Here is a 24,764-nt window from a genome sequence, read left to right as displayed (position 1 = left end):
AAGGGTTTGCATTGGATCAATGATGTACCTTTGCCGGATGAAGTTTAGCAAAAGAAATATCTGTTAATAGCCAATTGGTAAGATAACTTGCATAGGTCTAGGCTATTTTGTTTTTGTAGCCTAAATGGTAGGTCCTCGATAAGTTGTATGTAGCCTAATTGTGTTTCTTTAACATAATATGCCTTAGGCCTACTAAGCAACCATTTAATATATTCCATAATTAAATATGACCTTGCCCAGCCTGTGACAGGTCACTCACTTCTAGGCATCAGTTTAGGTGAAAGAAATTCCCAACTTCTATTAGCAATTTAGGAATAACATAGATTGGCAATACCTGTACACAGCAATATCATAAGTAGTTGTGGTTGGCATAATTTTATGTAATGGGATAAATAATAGGCTACCATTACTGTAGTGGTGAACCTGTTAGGCCTAAGCCTACCATAGTGATAAAAAGATTAAACTTATTGATAGTAGCCTACCCTCATCTGAACCGTTTAGTCGAACAAATGAAACACCTGAACTTGTCGTCCAAGTGCTGGCGAACCCCAAACCCTGTGTGATCACTTTCCTAGCATTTTGCTTTAGCTTCACGCAAACGCTCGCTGGTAACTTTGAACATGGTTGATATTAGCAGCGGTTTTGCCAAACTCGCTTGCGAATCAGTGCTGTGTTTTGGGTGATCGCAGTTGCTGGCAATTCGTTATTGACAGTGAGAGTTAGCCAGGGGTGTCGTACAAAAAAAAACTTTGGGAGGGGGACACAATTTTAATTTTTCACATTAATTGTAATCACAGATTTCCCAACTATATTTCTCAGATTTCCCGACTGTAGGCCTATTACTCAGATTCCTCAAATAGCCCAATTAATATTAAGTTTTAACAGTACAGTAGACTCCCTCTTTTCCAGACACCTTTTAACCGGACTACACTCGACAGAAATGACATCTCTTTAACCGGACAATTTTTATCAGGACATTGGTTTAACCGGACTAGATCGGCAGGAAGTAGCCGGTACTGAAACGACTGTTCTCGTGGGAAAGATTTGAGAACAGTTATCACATGCTGAATACAATTTGCAAAATACAATGCTCTCCTAAATTTAAGTTGAATATCACTGTAAACGGTCCGTTTTAATGAGTTTTTGGGGACGTCGGCTTAACCGGAAAACCCGTTATCCGGACTTGCCTCGGTCCCTAGGAGTTCGGATAAGAGGGAGTCTACTGTAAGGAGGATTTGTTACTACCGGTAACAGAAATGTTACTAATGAGAACTTTAACTAAAAGCTTTGAATTACTGTGTACTGTAGATATGTTACATACTGTAGTTATTAAATACGAAATTACCAACACTTTTTTACTTTCAGTTAATTATTAATTAATTAATTACTTTACATAGGAGGGTAGATATCTGCTCAGTTGAAAATCTACCTTTTAGTCCACATTTTCAAACTCATAACTTCAAATACTCAAAATTCCAAAGTTTTACACATTGGATAAGATTTACACTTTTATACAACTTTCAAAGATGATTTGGGCATAGTCAGTTGTGTGTTTTAAGTTATGTGAAAATGTCTGTAAAAGTTGAACTGATGTGGCCAACAGATATGGTAATTAAAAATCTAGGCCTAGAAGTTCACAGATTTCCCAACTATATTTCTCAGATTTCCCGACTGTAGGCCTATTACTCAGATTCCTCAAATAGCCCAATTAATATTAAGTTTTAACAGTACAGTAGACTCCCTCTTTTCCAGACACCTTTTAACCGGACTACACTCGACAGAAATGACATCTCTTTAACCGGACAATTTTTATCAGGACATTGGTTTAACCGGATTAGATCGGCAGGAAGTAGCCGGTACTGAAACGACTGTTCTCGTGGGAAAGATTTGAGAACAGTTATCACATGCTGAATACAATTTGCAAAATACAATGCTCTCCTAAATTTAAGTTGAATATCACTGTAAACGGTCCGTTTTAATGAGTTACATCCTTTTAAGTCATCCGCCCATGATGTTCCAAAGGTTGATGCGTAAGCTTCGGCCTACATCATGGGGCCCGGGTATGTCCTAAAGGATAGGTACCGGGTATGCAGTCAGGGGGCTTCGGCTCTCATGACAACAATAAATGTAAAAAGGCCTAGAAGTTTTCAAAACATACGATTGTTAATGGGAAACGTCAAATGATAATTAACTTATTTTAAAAGAGAACTCGACAACTTTAAACTATGAGTCGCCTAGGTTGCTAAATATCGGTGATATTCAGCGTAAATTTGCAGGCTTTGCATGTTTCATAACCTTGTCTGATTTCTATATACGAGGCAGTATCAGTTGCAGTAGCTAAATTTTACTTTAGACATTTGCATGAACTTTAAATATTGGGCCTAATCAGGATCTTCTTTGCAATTTTTCTTAGTCCTATAGGTGTTTCCATTTCTTTCACAACACTCTCACACAACTCTTGAACACCCAACTGCAATATTAAACTCACATTACAAATGACACAAAAAAAAATAGGAACAGGAAACATAGCCAACTCAATGGTAGACTAAAGCAAAAGCGCAATTTTCGTAGCTTTGTAGAAAAAGTTTGAGTACTTTCGTATTATACGGAGGCCACCCAAATACGGTGCGCTGCGGTGGTTATCTTAGGTTGGGTTATATCATAATTTTTTTACGACTAATCTGCCATCACTTAATTCATAACAAAACGTGAAAAGTCCTACAAAAAAAAAAAAAACAAATGTATGATAACCCAACCTTACCTAACCACCACAGTGCGCTGTAAAAATAGTGGCCTCTGTATAATACAAAATTACCTACCAAGCTATGAAATGTCACATCAATTGTAAAAATCAATAAAGTGGGACTGCTGGAAAAGGGATGTTACAGGTAAACCCATATTGTTCCCTGTAAGTTTATAGATTATTATAATTATTCCCTGTTATATTATTTATTATTAATATTATTATCATAATAATGATTATTAAGTTTTGGGGCCTATAAATTATTCAAAACAATTGTATGATTTTTTTTACGGAAAGTAAATAAAAGAATTGGGTCTGATTAGAAATCGGTCACCACTTACCATCTTTTTTGTATATTTACTGTCTTGTGAGTAACAGTATAAGCGTAAATATATGTTTTAAGTGTTATAAGACGTTTCTTTTATTTGCTTTCTGTAAATTTAATAACACGTACAATGCTGATCAAGAAGTTATGATTTTTTTGTTTGGTTCCTATGCTATTTGATAGGTGTGGCATTAGTGAATTTCCCATAGGCTATATAGGGAATTCCAATGCTGGTCACGCTGGGTACTTTAGAACAACATGTCGATGACAGCAGTTACGGCAATTGAGGTGGCGTTCCATTGCCGTAGGTTGTGATGGAGCGCGGCCTGGTGCTCTGCCAATCTAGCATTAGCTTCAGGCCAGTTTCTGGAATGCTGCGCTACTCGTTGGAGTCAAATCCATATTCTCCTGAGTTACGTAATCTTAGTTGTCCAGCAGTAAACTGGGTTCGGCTGGCAGCAGGGGTAGAAATCATTAGCATCGAGTGGTCAAATGTTGAAGAAAGGGGGACGCATTGTCCAAGTGGCACAAAATTAGGGAATTCCAATGTCCCCAACAGTTTAATTTTTTATGTAACCCTGAAAAGTGGCCGGACAAATTCAGGACAGGTGCACTGAGGTGGCTTAGTGTGTTTCTGGAAGACGATAGACTGATGGTTGCTTGCAGAGTAGTCTTCAGAGACTCGCCAGTCCCCCATACGGTAGGCTAAGGCTTTCAATGCCAGAGAGATGTCAGGAACTGCCTCTCCATTCCCAGGGGGCAACAAACGGTGAAAACATCATCCGTGTTCCCACTCCACCTTGCAATGAAATTCTCGCAAACAGTGACGCCACCATCGATGTTCAGTATCTCATCCTCCAGAGTGTCAACCATCTGGCAGTACTCTGCAATGGGCTGGTTGGTTGTGAGGTTGCAGTGTAAAAAAATATACTTGATATTCAGAACCTACATATTCATGTATTGTCATCTAATGATAATGTAGAATATTAATCCAAAATATTTAAGTTTTATAAGTATCCCTCTCCTGTTAAACATTTTGTTTAGTCATTCACATAACAAAATTACCAGTAGGTTGCAGTATGATAATTATTTATAATTTTAGCGAATTTCCCCTATAGGGAATAAACTACTACCGTATGCCTCATGGTAAGACCTAGACCTGGGACCGATTTACTTTTTCGTTCTGAGGTCCCCAGAGGCTAACAACACCCGTTCAAATGCATATATATATATATATATGTGTCACTTAGTGCAATAACTCAAGCAAAAATGATCCAATTTTAAGAAAATTTTGTACAAACTCTAAACCTATGTTTATTTGAACGAGTTTGTGACCTAGCATGATCAGACTTTGGGAATGGGGGTTTATATGGTAAGGTGTTTTATGGGGTAAAAGTTGGGTTTTCCCATTTTTGACCCTGAAACACAAAATTTCACAATTTCTTACCAGATCATTTTGTACAGCTTACAAGAGAAAATAAATTGAAGCGTTATTTTATGCCTAACGGTTTAACTTACGGAGATATTGTTCAAAGGTTTACAGAGATATTGGTTTTGTGTTACGGAGATAATAAAAAAAAAATTAAATTTAAAATTTCCATGTTATTCTTACGAAGAATAAATAAAGTGTTGTTTACTTGTTTATTGATATATTTTAATCAGATTTAGCAATTTTGTTTATTTCAAACTAAGCTATGAACATTTCAATACAAAAACAAATGTGGTTTCATTTTCTGTATCAGCAAACCTAATTACTCATTAAAATAAAGTGATTTAAATCCTATACTCTAATATGAGCAATGTTTGCTTGTATGTATGTATGTATGTATGCTTGCTTGCAGATAGATCTCAAAAATGGCTTCGACAATTTTCTTTAAATGTTGTAAATAATTTATTTCTGTCCTTACAACGAGTTTACTGCAGTTAGAACTGCCAAAAAAATCTAATTACGTAGAAAAATGAAACTGAAAGTCACATTTTTTTTACAATAGTCTTATGGGTTGCTAAGTAACCATGTTAGTTGAATTAAATAACAAGAAAAAATTAAACAAAAGTCTTGTAAGTTGTAGCATGTGTTTATAAAGGCATCTACCTACAGTATACTAGCAAATTACGAAATACAGTACAAAAGGAAAAACATCACTTGTTACTATTGAGCAAAGATTATACTGAAGATTACTCGATACATTGTAGTAAAGGCTAGCAGTGCGGAGTGTGGGATCTGATATGACAATTAGATTAAGGTATCTGCAATCCTAAAATGCTATGGGAAAGGAGGGGAACAGGTCTATGAGATTGGAAGTGGTGAAGGAAGTAGTAAGGGCGAGCAGTCCGGAGTGTGGGAACTGTTTATGACGATTAGATTATGGTATCTGCAATCCTAAAAAGCTATGGGAAGGGAGTAAAACAGGTCCGCTACGTAGAAAGTAGAAAAGGCGAGCAGTACGGAGTGTGGGATCTGTTTATTATGATTAGATTAAGGTATCTGAAATCCTAAAATTATATGGTAAGGGAGAAAAACAGGTCCGCGATGTAGGAAGTGGTGAAGGAAGTAGTCAAGGCGAGCTATCCGGAGTGTGGGAACTGTTTATGACGATTAGATAAAAGTATCTGCAGTCTTAAAATGCTATAGAAAAGGAAGGAAACAGGTCCGCTACGTAGGAAGTGGTGATGGAAGTAGAAAAGGCGAGCTGTCCGGAGTGTTGGATCTGTTTATGCCCATTAGATTAAGGTATTTGCAATCCTAAAATGCTATGGGAAGGGAGGAGAACAGGTCTGTGAGGTAGGAAGTGGTGAAAAAAGTAGTAAGGGTGAGCAGTCCGTAGTGTGGGAACTGTTTATGATGATTAGATTAAAGTATCTGCAATCCTAAAATGCTTTGGGAAGGGAGTAAAACAGGTCCGCTACGTAGGAAGTAGTAAAGGCGAGCAGTTCGTAGTGAGGGAACTATTTATGACGGTTAGAATAAGGTATCTGCAATCTAAAAATGCTATGGGAAGGAAGGATAAAAGGTCCGTGACGTAGGAATTGGTGAAGGAAGTAGTAAAGGTGAGTAGTCCGGAGTGTGGGACTGTTTATGACCATTAGATTAAGGTATCTGCAATCTTAAAATGCTATGGGAAGAGAGGAAAAAAGTTCCGAGAAGTAGGAAGTGCTGAAGGAAGTAGTAATGGCGAGCAGTGTAGGAACTGGAAACCGTTTGTAACAGTTAGATTTATGTATCTGCAATACTGAAATCCTATGAGAAGGGATGGAAACATGTCCACAACCACAGAAAACGTACTACTATAACCCAGAATGCCAACCGCATGGTAAAAAGCATTAAGCGGTTTGAGAGAGCTTTGCCTGTCAATCCGTAGGCAGCGCCACCAGCGTTGCTATGCTATTGCATGGCAACGCTGGTGGCGCTGCCTACGGATTGACAGGCAAAGCTCTCTCAAACCGCTTAATGCTTTTTACCATGCGGTTGGCATTCTGGGTTATAGTAGTATGTTTTCTGTGCCACAACATAAGAAATGGTGAAAGAAGTAGTAAATGCTAGCAGTGCGGAGTGTGGGAAATGTTTATTACCATTAGATTAAGGTATTTGCAATCCTAAAATACTATGGTAAGGGAGTAAAACAGGTCCGCGACGTAGGAAGTGGTGAAGGAAGTAGTAAAGGCGAGCAGTCCGGAGTGTGGGAACTGTTTATGACAATTAGGTTAAGGTATCTGCAATCCTAAAATACTATGGTAAGGGAGTAAAACAGGTCCTCTACATAGGAAGTAGTAAAGGTGAGCAGTCCGGAGTGTGGGAACTATTTATGACGATTAGAATAAGTATCTGCAATCTTAAAATGCAATGGGATGGGAGGAAAAAAGGTCCGTGACGTAGGAAGTGCTGAAGGAAGTAGTAATGGCGAGCAGTGTGGGAACTGGAAACCGTCTGTAACAGTTAGATTTATGTATCTGCAATACATAAATCCACTATGAGAATGGTACTCATATCCATCGGCTATGAGAATGGATGGAAACATGTCCATGACATAGGAAATGGTGAATGAAGTAGTAAATACTAGCAGTGCGGAGTGTGGGAAATGTTTGTGGCAATTAGATTAATGTATTTAAAATACTAAAATGCTATGGAATAATATGAAAACAGGTCCACGAAGTAGGAAGTGGTGTAGAAAGTAGTAAAGTTTAGCATCGCTGAGTGTGGGAACCATTGTGTTATAGGTCGACCACTTAGAAAAGAACCCGCGCGCTAATGCTATTAACATTAGCGCGCGGGTTCTTTTCTGAGTGGTCGACCTATAGTTAGATTAATGTATCATTCTGTAATACATAAATGCTATGAGAAGGGAAGGAAACAGGCCCATGACGTAGGAAATGGTAAAGGAAGTAGTAAGGCTAGCAGTGCAGAGTGTGGGAACTATGTGGCATTTGCAATAATGTATCTGAAATCCTAAAATGCTATGGGAAAGAAGTAGTAAGAGCGAGCATTGTGGAGTTTGAGATGGATTAATGTATCTGCAATACTAAGACTGCTTTCAGAGTAAACTAATGATTTTCCCCGAGCAAAGCTCGGTCCCCAGGTACTATGAAATAAATCTTACAATTGTAAGGGAATATTTTAGTGAAAATCCAGCTAGGTAAATGGAAATTCGCTTAGTTTGCAGGTTTGCTACAGCATTGGTATTTGAAAATGGTACAGCTCCTGGTGATAGATTGTGAAACCTATATTACTATTACTCAGCATATTAGAACAATTGCTGTTTTTGTAACACATTGAAATATTCTTTGATTATACATTGCAGAAACTGGGAATATTTACCTGTTCCCTTTGTGGATTTGATCAATATCAAACCTGCCTTATGACCTTGGACCAAGGTTGGCTTTGTCATAAACCATCCTGCTTAATCAGCTGATAATAATATGGTTATTGTTGGCAAATTGTTTGTATGTATGATATGGTCTTCGTTCATTCTCATACGTGACTTCGGAGCGTACTCCTAGTTATGGTTGTCCGATATTAATTTCGAACCCGTAGGTTCATCTTCAGTCGGAAGTTTAGGAGAAGTTTGTTCAATCTACTACAGGAGAAAGATAAACATTTTATGCAAACCACAACTAAATACACCGACCATGAGTTCTATCCAAAACTCATCAATACTACAAATGTTCACTTGGAACCTGTTGAAATCGACTTACTTGAAAAAGGGCCTAAATTTTGCATACCTGACTACAACAACACAAACCTTTTGCTAGAAACCGAAGCCACTATCCAGTCACTCCCCATACGGGACCAAAACGAAACCAGAATACTATCACACAAAAAAATCACCAAACATAATATGAAACCACAAAAAGAACAAATAACCAACTGAAAACCGTAGCTTTGAAACTTGCAGAAAAGCTAAAAAACACAAACTCCTCCGCGGTTAAAGCCGCCAAAGGCAACACTATGGTTATAGTAGACAACCAGGAACATCGTAAGAAAATCTTGAAATTTATAACAGACAACGGCATTACTAAAATGAAAAAAGACCCTGCACAAAAGTTTCATACAGCAATAAAAAACGCTATAAACAAGTCATCTACCCTATCCGCAACTCAGAAGTTTCAATGCCGCACCATAAAGCCTACCCCATAAATAGATGGGGGGATATGGATCTCATAAATAAAATAAAGACCTAGACATCCCCGAAACACACTTACTTGCATTATTTGACATAAAAGATCTATATACTAGCATCCCTATAACCGAAACGCTCACAATACTTGAGCAACATCTAGTCAAACGTAAAAAATTGAATGAATCATTGATTAAAGATTTGCTCAGTCTTACTAAAACAGTATTGGAGCAAAACTACTTTGAATATGACAACGAGTTTTAATGCAAAGCAAAGGTCTTGCTATGGGATCACCACTTTCTAGCATTATGGCAGATATATTTCTAAACCATATTAAGAACGAATATATCTTAAACTCCGACCACAACAAGATGGCAAGTAAGATAACATATTATCACAGATACGTAGATGACGTCTTGGTATTGTTTCACGGCAACCGCAGACAAATTAGTCTATTAAGCAATCACTTAAACAAAATCCACCCAAACTTAACTTTTACTACAGAGATTGAAGATAATAAACAAATAAATTACTTAGACCTCACCATAACCAGAAAAGATAGCAAACATACATATAAAATATTCAGAAAACCTACATCTACCGACCAAATTATTCATCAATCATCCAACCACCCCATAGCCCACAAATACGCAGCCTTTCACAGCATGATAAACAGACTAATCAATGTTCCTTTATCAAAAGAAGACTACAATTCTGAACTCAACGTAATAAAACAAATAGCCTATAATAATGGATACAATCCCAATATAATAAACAAACTCATAAGGCGACATAAGAACAGACAAAACAAAATAGACCGGCCTAAACCCCAGAACCAATTTGTTGTGATGACATACCACGGCCGAATTAACAATTCCATCCATAACATCCTAAGTAACAAAGGTTACCGAATTTCCTACAGATAAAAAAACAGCCTAACCCAGATCCTCAACAAACCAAAGCATAACAGAGAAAATGATTATGAAGCTTCAGGGATATATAAACTCAAGTGTGCCACTTGCCCTAAGTATTATATTGGTCAAACAGGCCGAAGCTTCAAAACCCGATACAAAGAACACCTTCCCAGAAATTCCAGTACAAACCAGTCCACATACGCTGAGCATCTTATAAATCATATGCACTCATATTCGACCATAGACCAAGACCTAGAAATCCTACATAAAGGCCCAAAAAGCAATAAGCTGGACATAATCGAACAATTCCATATATACAGCAATACTAAATCCAACCCGTCTGAAGTCCTCAATGACCAACGTAATTTCTCAGCAAACATAATTTTTGATACACCTCTGAAAACAAATAATCAACCAGACACCTAGCCGCATCAATCCAAATACATCCATCATATGTTTTTTTCACTCCGTAATCAAAAAATGTCAACATAACCTCAACCCACATTCCTGACTAAATTTTGACAGTTCTGCCGGCAGCGTGTTCCTTGACTGAAGTGAGGTTATCCCACTGTCTTATAAAACCATGGTTTTTATCCCTAAACTCAGAATATTATTTATGTCAATTGTAATGTGTGTCGTGTTCGTGTTAAATGTCAACATTTCTACGAAACCCATCGGGTGGATTTTAGAATAAACATTTGGTCTACCTAAACTTCCGACTGAAGATGAACCTACGGGATCGAATTTACTATTTATTTGATTATATAAGCAATCCAGAGGCTGAAATGATAGTTAATAAAATAATCACAACATTTATATTACCATTATTTAGTGATGAGTAACCATCAAACAAAGAATAATAATAGTTGTCTTCCATGACATTATAGTCAAGAACGCTAAGAGCTTGTTCACTTACATTGAAATCGTTTAAACATTATCTGAGGTTTTTTGACAGATGTATCATTGATTTGGGTAGATCAACAATTTTACTGAGGTGAATAGAGATTAGCCTATGCTTCAAGTGGTATATTTCACATAAAGCATGATAGACTACTGTATAATTGCCAGCAGAGATAGGTAATGATATTATCAAGTGTAAGGCTTTGCTATCAAGTGAACTTAGCAAGTACTGGAAGCGCCACCACGAAAGTCATTGAGTTTATGTACAAAACCACACTGGGACACTGAAGTGGCTTGGTCGTGCTCCTGGAAGCGCGGCCAAAATTAGGATAGCCAGAGCCATCGACTTATGCTCGCCACCATGAACACTATGGTGAGCTGAAAAAAATCAATATTTTTCTTTCAAGTTGTCATGTAATACGTATTTTTTTTAATTTTTGAAAAATATGAGTTTTTTTTTGTTCAAACTTTAGAGCACATGCGCAATCGGAAGATAACGACCGATATTTTTAATATTTTTATCATGTTTTGGTCTTACAATTTAGCAACTTTTCCAAGGTATCCAAGGACACACCACAAGCCGAAAAGCATTGAAACAAAATGGAGCACTGCACACTAGTGTGACTTTTGTGGTGACGTGGAACGTTTAGGACATGAGTAGTGAAGTGTACTCGGACAGAGATGTAAAGCGTCGGTACCATCAGTCATTATCGCATATTATGTGAAACTTATCCGGGTTTTTTCTGAGGTCGAAAAAGAGAAGTCTGCAAATAAAGAAACATAAAAGCAAATCCACAAGCTTCTTCCATATTCATCATGATCAATAGAAAACAATGAGCAAGTGTGGTGGCTGATGAAGTGGCTCACCACTCAAGATTACTCGCCACCAAACATGCTTCCAAAGTGGTGCTTCCCTTGTGGCCTAGTGTGAAAAGGCCCTTATTAAAAGTTCTGGATTGTCTTTCTGGAGCTTCAAAATAACTTCTTCTTTGTCAGAAAAAAGTTAGTGTTGTCATTAACAATAAGAAGTTTATCAAGGTTAACTTCAAAATTAGCAGAGATGTTTTGGCTTCGATTAAGTAAAGGTTAAGTTTTAGCAGTTTGAGCTTCAGTTATTCAGGGTGTCTAGTTTATTTCCATTAATTCCAGACTTTTCAAGGCTAATTCCAGATTTTTCAAGACTAGTTTTTTCAACAATTAGTGCGTGTTGATACCAAAATGTATCGATTCTCGATTCCTGATACCGATACCAATTTTTAAAGCTTAACCAAATTTTCTGAATAATACTACACCAACCCCTGTCTTTGTCATAAAGTAGTATTATGATAATGTGGTGTTTTCAAGTAAAGAAATAATGAAGCAATAAAAAATTCTAACTAGCAAATTTGTTTTTTTTTATCATGAAATCTTCCACGTACCGTACGTTTAGACATCATCATTGACTGCAGCGGTTACAGAAACGTGATCGTCGTCGTCCGCGATCACGGCAAAATCATGAACATTTCCCGCAGCCTTGTAGACATCAATGACATCATCGTCGTCTCCCGCTGTCTCAGAAACGTCATCGTCATCGTCCGCGATCGCGGCAAAATCATGAACATTTCCCGCGGCTGTTTAGACATCACCGTCATCTCCCGCGGTCACGGAAATGTTATCGTCATCATCCGCGATCACGGCAAAATCATGAACATTTCCCGCGGCCGTGTAGACATCATCGTCGTCTCCCGCGGTCACGGAAACGTCATCGTTATCTCCCGCGGTCACGGAAACGTCATCGTCGTCGTCCGCGATCGTGACAAAATCATGAACATTTCCCGCGGCCGAGCAGATATCATCGTCGTCTCCCACGGTCACGGAAACGTCATCGTTGTCGTCCGCGATCGCGGCAAAATCATGAACATTTCCCGCAGCTGTTTAGACATCACCGTCATCTCCCGCGGTCACGGAAATGTTATCGTCATCGTCCGCGATCACGGCAAAATCATGAACATTTCCCGCGGCCGTGTAGACATCATCGTCGTCTCCCGCGGTCACGGAAACGTCATCGTCATCTCCCGCGGTCACGGCAACGTCATCGTCGTCGTCCGCGATCGTGACAAAATCATGAACATTTCCCGCGGCCGAGCAGATATCATCGTCGTCTCCCGCGGTCACGGAAACGTCATCGTAGTCTCCCGCTGTCACGGAAACGTCATCGTCGTCTCCCGCGGTCACGGAAACGTCATCGTAGTCTCCCGCTGTCACAGAAACGTCATCGACATCTCTCGTGGTTTCGGAAACGTCATCGTCGTCGTCCACTATCGCGGCAAAATCGTGAACATTTCCCGAGGCCGTGTAGACATCATCATTGGCTTTTGCGATTACGTAAACGCAAGACGACGATCGTGGCAAAATCATGAAAATTCCCGACTTTGAAATCAAATTTAAGACTAAATCCCGACTTTCAAGACCATTTTGAAATTCAATACTAATTCCCGACTTTCCCGATTTTCCCAACTACTAGACACCCTGGTTATTTTTTAGGGATATGATTGTGATAGCTAGGTCTGAAGTTCAATTAATACCTGAGTAATAGATACCGGTGTTGTAAAGGTTTGGAGTGATTTGTGGATAAAGACAAATCAGGATTAAAATCAGAACTTCTTTATAATTTTCTTGTTGATATTGATTTATTTCAATAAAACTTAAAGATCACACTAATGTTCATTGATAAAATAATCCACAACTCGAAGGACCAAAAATGTGCAGTGTAGTTAAATATAATAGAAAAAAACTAGGGTTTTGAAATTTTGATACAAAAAAAATTATCAGTAGAAAAATGATTATGTGTTCTCATGACAGGTGATTCTTAATGAATGAATGCAACAATGGAGATTTACACGTGGTCATGTGATGGGAATTAAAGATAGAGTGTTAGGAACAAAGACATTTAAATTAATACAAAGACAACATGACTGAACAACTTTCTTGGTATTTTTCTTGGACAGTGAGGTTATGTAACATTATTTTGGAAATAACTACCGTCCACGGTTCATCCAACGCCTGGTTAATCGAGGTTCAACCGAACAGGCAAAACTAATTAGTAATTTTATTTATATAGATGTATACAAAAAACTGTTGTATAACTATTCTATATGTAACAGTTTTCAAATCAAATCAGTTTTATTTCCACAATATATACAAAAAGTACAAATTTTTCAAAAAATAAACTACGAAGATAGTCTTGAACTATTATATAGGCCTACATTGTTTACGTAATATTCAAGTAACATTAAATTTATAAAGTTACTAATAGTATAAACTTAAAAAACTAGTTAAAATGTGCTTGCTTCGGCTAGAATAATAACTAATGTAATAATGGAAAGGGGTCTACATAGACCTCAGTGGTCTGTGCGTAGACTCGAGTTGTTAAAAATGATTTTTTTTTCTAATTTGCTACCTATTAAAGAAAAAGTTTTAAAATTAAATAAAAATTTACTATGTGCTATGGGAACGTGATATAAAGATATTTACAACATGAGAATAAATATTCATTTAATTCTTTATCCACAGAATTGTTTAACAGGGAAGCCAATAAGGGTAAGCCAATAAATAGAATGGAAAAGAATTATGTTGGTTGCAAGAGTTTTCTTCATCGCTGATATCCAATAACCATCTATTAACTCTATTTTTGAATACACTTAATGTAGGTGAACTAAATAACTGAGTTGCTTTATAAATACCTAGTGGAATAATTCCGATGTGCTATGTAGAAACAATTTGTTTTTGAAAAGGATTTGTGCTGCTGAATAGTGGAAATTCCAATTCTATTTGCATATCTTGTATTATGAGTGTGGGTTATGGAAGTAAAAATTGAATTGAAGTTTTTAAATATAAAAATTAGAAGGTCTTTGATAAACAACTTTGCAATGGGGAATATTCCAGTTTCATGAAATAGTAAATCTAAGGGGTATCTTTTACACTTTTTGAAACCAGCTTTTAGGATAGACTTTTGAACCAGAATCAGACCCGTGAGATGTGAACTGTACGCCCCTCCCCAAGCTAATATTCCATATGACAAAACCGACTGTACATATGCAAAATATATTGATTTAATTTCTTTAGAACTGAAAAAAATCACTTAACTGTCTAAATGCAAATATCCGTTTTCTAGTTATATTTTGCAAGAAATTAATATGCTCTAGTTAAGTGTAATGTGATTTATAGGAGGAGATTCGTCAAGTAGTTGAACATGTCTGCTTTGTAATGCCATCCACTGTGAGACCCAAGTGCAAGAAGTTCATTGACCAATACTTGGACCTTATTGTGACATTGTTGGCCCAGTCAATAGATCCTCAACAAATCTGTCAAATGATGAATGTGTGCACTTCCTCGTCCCTCCCTCACTTTGACTACATTCGCAGTAAGTGTTACTTCTTGTAAAAGTCTGTAAATCATAGAAATCAGTGATAGTCCTCCTAACCAGTACCACAATATAACAAAAGTGTCTTGTAGTCCTTTGTAAATTTATACAAACTGCAGGTTTACCCCTTTTTTATCATTTCAATATCAGGAAATTGTCTGATTGTTTTGTCTCATCAATAAAGTTAAAAATGTCACCTTTGACTATTAATACAACTAGTTCCATTCCCATGTTCAGCTGTCGTCAGTTTTTTTTTTTTTTATTTTTTTTTTTTTTTATATATCAAAACCATTGTAGTTGATGTGAGCCAACGATAGATTGCGCTGATCTAAATCGCTAATTTCTGTCAAATACACATCCTTTTTTTAACAAAGTCAAACTAATGGAATGACTTACGGTGAGCTATAGCAACTGCTATAACCCATCAACTTGGTCAGCAACATCAAGTGGCAAATGCAATTTTAGACCGTAGCCCATTTTTACTTTCTCCCCCTATACCATAGTAGGCCTACCCTATATGGAGAAAGTATTGTTTTCGTCAAATTTTTCGAGTTTGAGTTTTGAGTGGATATATTCGTTTTGAGTCCCCCTGGACCCAAAAAATTGGTTTTCGAAGTGATGTCTGTGTGTGTGTGTGTGTGTGTCTGTATTCACCGAATAGTGGCATCTTTCACAGGCACACGGCCGTACTGTGGCACCTTCAAAAATTGTGGCACCTTTTTCAGGGTGCCACAGCTAATTCGATCATTTTTTGGGTTTTCCAGCATTATTACGTCGTTTAAACATCACATGCCACAATTGAGTATTTTTGAACTCGTTGATGTGAGTTAAAGTAGCGCAGGTACACGCCGAATTGTGGAACACGAAACCATACCGGTAGCTAGCGTGCCTCGCGCCGTCCGCTGGAACTATGACTTCCCTAATGCTATGTTGTCAATTCTCGCGCCAGCCTACACTCTAAATAGTGGCACCATGCCGCAATTCAGCATATATCAACAGTGTGTGTACAGGATGCCATTTAATGAGTTGTAGCGCTTGAGCATAGTGTAGAACAGTGCAACAAGCAACTAATAAACTAATAATACTGTACTGCCACGTACTATAAAAACAATTTAAGTACCATAAATAATATACTTTTGCTCCGAGTGGTGAACAATGTTTGTGTAATGTTTTTTTAAAAACACAATGGGTTATATTTAACTTCACTTATTATTTATTTAATATGTTTATACTTCTTGAAATTCTCAGTTAACTGGGAGGCGGAGCAAACAGTTTGTTCTAAAATGAACTTGAAAATTCTAAACAATCTTTTTTCTGTTGGTTTACTTAAAGTCTATAATGTTCTACTATGAATGCAAATCTATAATATAGTATAAATTTCCAGTCCCACCCTCAAAAACTATAATATTTAACAGTTGAATTGTTATAACCCATCAACACATTAATTTTAATTGTCCACCAAACTGTATCTTGAATTTTTGAATTAGTAGTTGCAAGAGTACGCAAAACTGCAGAGAGTCCTTGAAAATGCTTGTGCAATGATATAGTTTTAAATTATAAAAGTAAACCTTTACAAAATTGTATTAATAGGACCAGAGGACCAATATGCACATGGAATTTCATTTGTAGGAGGCAAAAAAAATCAAATCATATTAATTTATGATTGCCAATAGATTTTGGGTTTCCTTTAGGGATGGACGGGATTGAATTTTTAGTTCGGGACGGGACGGGACGGGATTTTTATTTCCTTCCCGATTTTCGGGACGGGACGGGACGGGATTTTTTTCTGTGCATAAAAAGAAAGTACTGTATTGCAGTTACCAAAAAAGACATACGAAATCAATTTTTAGCATTTGTGGCACTGATCTATAAAAACAAAAAAATGGGTAACAATTTACAGGTACCTATAGAAAGTTGTGACTCGCGGGTCACGGGGTGATCGTCTGTATGACTCACGGTCACGGCGCGATCGTCGTCATGACTCGCGGTCACGGTGCGATCGTCGGTATGACTCGCGGTCACGGCGCGATCGTCGGTATGACTCCGCGGTCACGGGGTTATCGTCGGTATGACTCGCGATCACGTCTCGATCGTCAGCATGACTCCACGGTCACGGCGCGATCGTCGGTAGGACTCCACGGTCACGTCGTGATCGTCCGTAGGACTCCGCAGTCACGGCGCGATCGTCGGTATGACTCGCGGTCACGGCGCGATCGTCGGTAGGACTCCGCGGTCACGGCGCGATCGTCGGTATTACTCGCGGTCATGGCGCGATCGGCGGTATGACTCGCGGTCACGGCGCGATCGTCGGTAGGACTCCGCGGTCACGGCGCGATCGTCGGTATTACTCGCGGTCATGGCGCGATCGGCGGTATGACTCGCGGTCACGGCGCGATCGTCGGTAGGACTCCACGGCCACGGTGCGATCGTCGGTATGACTCGCCATCACGTCATGATCGTCAGTATGACTCCGCGGTAACGGCGCGATCGTCGGTAGGACTCCGCGGTCACAGGGCGATCGTCGGTATGACTCGCGGTCACAGCGTGATCGTCGGTATGACCCGTGGTCACGGCGCGATCGTCGGTATGACTCGCGGTAACGGCACGATCGTCGGTAGGACTCCGCGGTCACAGGGCGATCGTCGGTATGACTCGCGGTCACAGCGTGATCGTCGGTATGACCCGTGGTCACGGCGCGATCGTCGGTATGACTCGCGGTCACGGCGTGATCGTCGGTATGACTCCGCGGTCACAGCCCGATCGTCGTTATGACTCGCGGTCACGGTGCGATCGTCGGTCCAATAATCACGGCCACGGCGCGATCGTCGTTATGACTCCGCGGTCACGTCGTAATCGTCGAAATGACTTCGTCTCTCCTGCGTTCGCGGACCTATCGCTCGCAATAACGGCGTTATCGGCACTCGCGAAGCGGAAAAATCGCCGACGATCGGACCAAATCCCGTCCCGAAAAATTCCCGAGTCAAATGTAATCCCGTCCCGATAATCGGGAATATTTTTTTCCCGAAAAATTCCCGAAATTTCGGGACCCGTCCATCCCTAGTTTCCTTAAAAACAATTATATAAAACCGTCTGCAAATGTCGATAAAAATAATTTTATAAGAAATGGTAGATTCTTCTGTTGCTCTGTAGGCGACTATTTTGGTCACACAAGGAAGTCCAAACTTATATATCTTAGTTAGAACAACGTCATCTTGATTTTACATTGCACATGATACATAATCGACACATAGGCTTACTAAAAAAGTAGTAAAGACAGTAACTTGTGATGGACCGTGCAGGCATAGGAACAGTCTAGACCATCGAAGTATATTACACAACTATATACTTCGATGGTCTAGACTTGCCTCTGACTGACGTTTTCCAAACGAATATAGAAAGTTAGATCTACATTCTTCATTTTAGGCTTGAAATAAGTTTGTTTGTGGGTAAGAGCGAATGAGTAAGCATGAACAATAATTAATCCCCTTTACCCTTCTCCCCGACACGCCACCATACCACGGCATCTTACTAGCAGAGCTCAAGGTCATTGATGTAATTGTAATAATAAACTAAATTTAGACTTCCACCCCCCAATGTCACCAATAGGCCCTAAAGGTTGGTATGTAACAATTCATGACGGTTGAACAATGACCTTTAAAATACGCTTTTAATTTGTTTTCTAGCGTTTACCGTATCTTAGAAAAAGTTAGTTTACACATTAACAACAAAAACTTGTTGGGCGAAAGAAAAGAAAGAAAAATTCTGAAAAGCTACAAATTTATAATATATGTATCTATCTATATCTTATTAAAGTGTGATAAAGGTTTGTCGTTTGATTTACAATGTACAAATTTTCAAAGCCACAATATGGTTTCTGAAACTCTTTATACAACTCTCCTTTATAAAATTTAAAAAAATATGATCCAAGAAATTGAGCTCTTTATCCACGAAATCCACTGTTTTTTAACTTACCTGACCAAAAAATAAAAACAGTAGCAGCCGACGAACTTTTTTATGTCATATTTTAAAACTCATTTAAAAGTACCAAATTTATTTCAAGATTTAAAAAAGAAAATATAAACTTTTAAGCTTTTAATTAGAACCAATAGTGTCCTAGACTAATTTACATCTTTTATACAAAGTTTCAACGATTTACCTTTAGTCTAAATAATAGGCTAAATGTCAAGTTATTTTGAAGCTGGACATTGAGTTTTGGTGCCGTTTTCATTGGCATCTACCACTTCTAACCTGCACCATAGACAAAAAGATGCCTGGACTAAGATGGCGGACCTGGCTTCAACTGCTTGTATGTTAGTTAGATAGGCGTGCTCCATCTATTGGTCTTATGTGATCGTTGATTTAAACCAACGGAATTCTGATGAAAATTTGAAAATGAAATATTAGCAGTTTTGCAGGGATGATAAACAATAGTTTTTTTTTTATTTTTTTATTGAATTGCTTGTCAATTGGCAACAAATCTTAGAGATGTGTATACATTTTTTGGACAAAATTGAATTGGCAGATATCATGGTAAAGAAGCGTACTAGAAAAAGTTACTGTCGCCTCATCCAATTTTTACAGCAGTCAGCTGTTGACATGCTAGGCGAGCAACCGCCACAGTGAGGACGGGGAAACAGCTGATTTCATGTTCCTAGTTGGCAAATTGTCTGCTAGCTACTAACGTACACATGCATAAGCCATCTAGCGGTAGCACTAGTACAAGGCCACACTAAAAAAAAAAACAGGCCGTAATGCTCGTCAAGCATGACGTCACGATAGAAGACGGCAATGACATATTTCAGGTTATATTTTTGTTTTCCATGAAAAGATTAAAACAAGCAGCAGATCACAAACGGCAAACATAACGTCATTGCGTCTTCTATCGTAACGTCATGCTATACGAGCATTACGGCCTGTTTTTTTTTAGTGTGGCCTTGACTAGTAGCCTCATTGACTATATAAACACTTGTGTTAAGGTTTAAATACAGTAGTCAATGCTATTATTGAATTTGATACTATACATATTGTTACTTTACTAATACATGAAGTGGAGAAACACGTTACCCTAAAAATACAAAATTTCCCAATTTATATCCAGACCTTTTTAAATAGCTTAAAAAACAAATAATTTAGTATATCAAAGTGTTTTTGTACGGTTATTGGTAACAGGACAAATTCAAAAACTGTAAATTAAAAAATTGCCATGTTATTCTTATAAAGAATATTGTAAAATTTTGTAGTTTGCTTGTTTATGGCTATATTTTGATCAAACATGGCAAATTTATTTTAACAATTACAAAACTATTTGGATCATGAACGGTACTCTAGTTTTCTCAAGGTAGGACTTGTGAATTGCAATTTTGGCGTTACAGACACAATGACGGAAACAATCAAACAAACGTACAGGTATTGACACAAGACTCGTTTCGGCTTTCTTATTATATAACACGTAGAAATAACCAAACACTTCATGAATCTACGCAATGTACAGACAAAACAGTAAAGATTTTATAATCTTATAATTAACTATAGTGTTTCTGTCCGTGCTTCGCAACGGGGTGAGAATCTTTGGGTCTTTAAATCCACCGTAAAAAAATAGTATATTTCGTACCTAGGGCCGAAAGGGGAGACGGACAGCGTCCCAGATCTTTGTTTGGGTTAATCCCTTGATTTATGGCCTGAGGGTAGTGGTCACCGGAGGAGGGGTGGGGAATCGAGAATTCTGAATCCCACCGGAGGCGTTAACTTTTTGTCAAAGATTTCGCTCAGAATGCGATTACGTTTTAACTGTACATCTTTTGATATAATTTATAACTTTATGATCAAAACTATTTTTCGATTATTAACCTTTATTCGATTTTTTTATTATCAGCAAGTTTGGTTGGTTTGGTTAGGTTATGATAGTTTAATTTTAGAATTAAAAAAATTATACTAAATGTTAGGGATTTGTAATTTTATTTTATAAACAGAACTATTTTTTTATTAGTAAACCTTCATTCGATTTTTCATTATCAGCAAGTTTGGTTAGGTTATGACAGTTAAATTAAATTTAAATTTAACCTACAAACGATACGTTATGACAACGACGGTGGTAGAGCTAACAATTTGCCTAGAACAGTTCGGCTATGCACGGTATGATGCGGAAGCGTTCGACACCAACCTAAAACTGACAGGTCAACCGACCGTGATTAAGAGGATTACAGCCTCGGTCATGTGCCTACACCCGGCCGAAAGTGACGTTTTGCCGACTCGAGATCGGGTTTTAAGTTCGAGACGAATTCGAGAACGTGAAACGATCGAGAGCTGCAAACCCATTTTGGCTCGTGGTACGAACGCTATTTTTCACCCAAGTATGTTTTGCAATATAACGTCCCTCTTATTTATGTGAAATATTTTGAGGAATCATCAAAATCAAAAATAACAATAAATAGTTGTCTATGCAGCTGTGACAAAAAACAAGTCTATTGCAATGCCATGGATACAGCTTGTGCATTTAATATACATTAATGTTTTAAGTAAATTAGCGAACAAGCGATTTTGCGGCCCTAGGGATGTAAACCCCTGCTCGGCCCCTATATGACGATGACAGCTGGCATGGCCAACAAAACATAACTTTCAGCCACCAATTAACGTATGGAAAACAGCTAAAAACATCATAGTGTGGTGAAAAATTCGTTACGCATACTTTTACATTATCATGCATTAATTATATGTATACAGAAAAAAACGAAGTCATACTTATTGCGTATTTTAATGTAAATTTCTTGTATATTCCCATGAAACTGATAATTTACCCAGCACATTAAGGCCTTTAATCCAAGTATCTAAGTTCGTAAACCATACATACAATGTGACGATAAAATATCAACGACATAGCATGTAGTTTTATGTAATCCTCATGACATTTAATTTGGTCCATTGACTTTAAATCCAATAATTTTGACAATTATTGGAGCTTGGAAAAAACTGCATGTAAAAAAATCGTTACACTAATAAAAGACGACGTGAGGAGCGCGGGCAATAAACTACAGCAGCTAGGCCATAGCCACATGAATACAGAACGGAATGAAGGAACTAGAACGGAGAACTGGCAACAGCGCACGCGAAAAGTAGGGGGGGTCGAACACACCGCTCAAGCGCTACAACGCATTAGTGGCATCCTGTCCACACACTGTTGATATATACCGATTTGTGGCAAGGTGCCACAATTAAAAACTGGAATGTTAGATGTTAAAATGGAGTGTTCATTAAAAATATCGATGCACAAATGTTTCTACCACCTTTCTTCATCCACTGGTAGCCGCAGTTTGAAAGATGCCACAATTAGGTGTTTGCGAGTATTCGGTAAAACCCCGTATGTGTGTGTGTGTGTGTGTGTGTGTCTGTATTCACCGAATATTGGCATCCTTCACAGGCACATGGCCGTACTGTGGCACCTTCAAAAATTGTGGCACCTTTTTCAGGGTGCCACAGCTAATTCTATCATTTTTTGGGTTTTCCAGCATTATTATGTCGTTTAAACATCACATGCCACGATTGAGTATTTTTGAACTCGTCGATGTGAGTTAAAGTAGCGCAGGTACACGCCGAATTGTGGAACACGAAGCCATACCGGTAGCTAGCGCGCCTCGCGCCGTCCGCTGGAACTATAACTTCCCTAATGCTATTGTGACGCAAAATTCTAGGGGGGGAATAAACTAGAATTCACCAAGTCAGGCTAGGCCTACCCCTAGAACCGGCCACACTCAAATTTCTTCCCCGGAGTGCTCAGAAGGAGCCGAGAAAAATCCAGGGGTCGATACGAAGGTGTCACGGCTTTGACTGATCAATTTATTTAAATTTAATCGAAGGCTCAGAGCTCTAGAAGCGCTCAGGAAATCCTGCAGACGCCCAGTTGGAGCTATATCATCCCAGCCTTCGTAAAAGTGTTTTGGAGAATTTTGCCTAACTTTTAGAATGACTCTGTAGGGCCGACGAGTATTCAATCTGAAGCCAATGTGATTCAATTGCTCGTAATGAACTTTAAAATAATTAGCTAAAGGCCTAGGTAAATAATATAAGATCGAATATAATGTAAAACCCAATCCCTACAGAGTCGTCGGGGCCTAATTAATATAATTGGACGGATAATTTAATGTGAGTGGTTTAAAATAAATTTAATACTGATTTTCGTAGCTGATTATTAACTCAGCCTGCTCCCAAGACTCGATTCTTTCACCCGCCAAAGACGGGGTTTAGAACTCAGACGACGAGTCTCGGGGTATTAAAACGTCGAATTAACTGGAATAACTTAAGTAATAATTTAATCGTGAAACGAACTGAATTAACGTAATTTAATAGCCAATTGGTTTAAAAGAGCCGAAAAATATCCACCGCTAGTCACTGGCAGGCAGGAACTGGCGGGTTTTGTACGAGTCGGCAAGAACTAAGTTAATAAAATTTAGAAAGTTATAATCGAACGTAAACGGATAAAATAAATGGCAGACGAGTATGCGTATGTTAGAAAAAGAATATTTAAAAGAAAGTAGGAAAGTCTGAAAACGTAGCTAACCTGAATCGATATCGTATGGCGAAGTTACTTTCGTTGTGCGAAGAGGCTTCTCGTTAACGAGTCGACGGTCGAACAGCGAATAATTCTTGTCCGGCTCAAATCCCGATTTCCTCAGCCGCGGCTCAAGCGCTGCGGTGGCGATTTCGGAAACTAGCCAACAGCTGATCGGGGATTCGCCTGTTGAGCCGGTCTAGTTGTCGTCTGTCGTTGGTCAACAAACACCATTTTGAGGTTAAGTGATGTTGTAATCGGCGTTAAATAGTCGTAAAATCGGTCGTTTTAACTTTATTATGTGAAACGGAGTGCTATTATGAATAAATATATCGTTGTGGGTGTGTTTGTGTACTTCATTGTTATTAAAAGTAGGCCTACGTTCTTTGGCCCATAGCCCAAGCTAGGGCCAACACATAGGCCTAGGATTAGGATGTTGTGGATAAAAATCGGGTAAGTTATGGTGTTTGTGGACTAGCAATACGTTTTTACCCCCCTTAAAATTTGGTACCTCACACTATGTTGCCAATTCTCGCGCCAGCCTACACTCTAAATAGTGGCACCATGCCGCAATTCAGCATATATCAACAGTGTGTGGACAGGATGCCACTTAATGAGTTGTAGCGCTTTAGCAGTGTGTAGAACAGTGCAACAAGCAAAACAAACTGTTATTGTTTTTAATTTTCTTTGTTTACGCTTATTTATTTAGCAATTAATGCAGAGAAATTTATATAAAGGATAGGTGTGACGATTAGTTTTGATGTTAGGACACCAAAGTTAAATTATGTGTACTGTGAATTTTATTGGATAATATAGTTTTATTTTAGGTCGTTTCTATTCAGACCTACTGGAAATTGTGTATAGTAGTTGTATTGTGGTGATAATAATTATGGAAGAGGCAGGTATGCTTATGGAAGGTGGTATCGTTGACTAGGTCTATACACTTCTCAATTGACTATTACTCTCTCTACTGTAGGCTACTTATAATCAGTGTGCGTCTGTGCGAATCGGCTGCAAATCTCGCTTCAACACTTTTCAAAATTGCAGAACTGCTGTTTTATTGTAAAATTATCGGATTTAAAATGCATATCGTATAGGCCTATGATGGAATAAAAAATATTTGGTCACACAACATTTGTTTACAAGATGATTTTCACATTAAAAAAGCAAGAAACTTTGTCTTTATATGTGTAAACTAGCCGATCTGAATTGTACACGGTTTTAACTGACTAATACTGCCGTAGGACGGGCTAACACCTCGTAATTATTTAAATTGATTTTATGCCACCATTAAACATTTATTTTGGTTTACAATTAGGTTAGAAC

The 24,764-nt window shown here is 38.3% G+C and overlaps 1 protein-coding gene across 3 annotated transcripts in view; it reads left to right on the top strand.

Moving 5' to 3' along the window:
* LOC128983566 (prosaposin) overlaps nucleotides 1-24,764 on the top strand; it is a 207,501-nt gene that overhangs the window by 163,503 nt on the left and 19,234 nt on the right. For all 3 annotated transcript variants that reach the window (XM_054402884.1, XM_054402883.1, XM_054402885.1), the window contains exon 15: nucleotides 14,701-14,896. In XM_054402884.1, the coding sequence (XP_054258859.1) occupies nucleotides 14,701-14,896 (196 nt within the window). The remainder of the gene's footprint in view (nucleotides 1-14,700; nucleotides 14,897-24,764) is intronic.

This window comes from Macrosteles quadrilineatus, unplaced genomic scaffold, assembly GCF_028750875.1.
Source record: "Macrosteles quadrilineatus isolate MER2022 unplaced genomic scaffold, UCM_ALF_1.0 Scaffold_1__1_contigs__length_201487025, whole genome shotgun sequence".
In the NCBI taxonomy this organism is placed as follows: Eukaryota; Metazoa; Arthropoda; class Insecta; order Hemiptera; family Cicadellidae; genus Macrosteles; species Macrosteles quadrilineatus.
The sequence above is the reverse complement of the archived record's forward strand: the minus strand, read 5'-3'. Positions and strand labels throughout refer to the sequence as shown.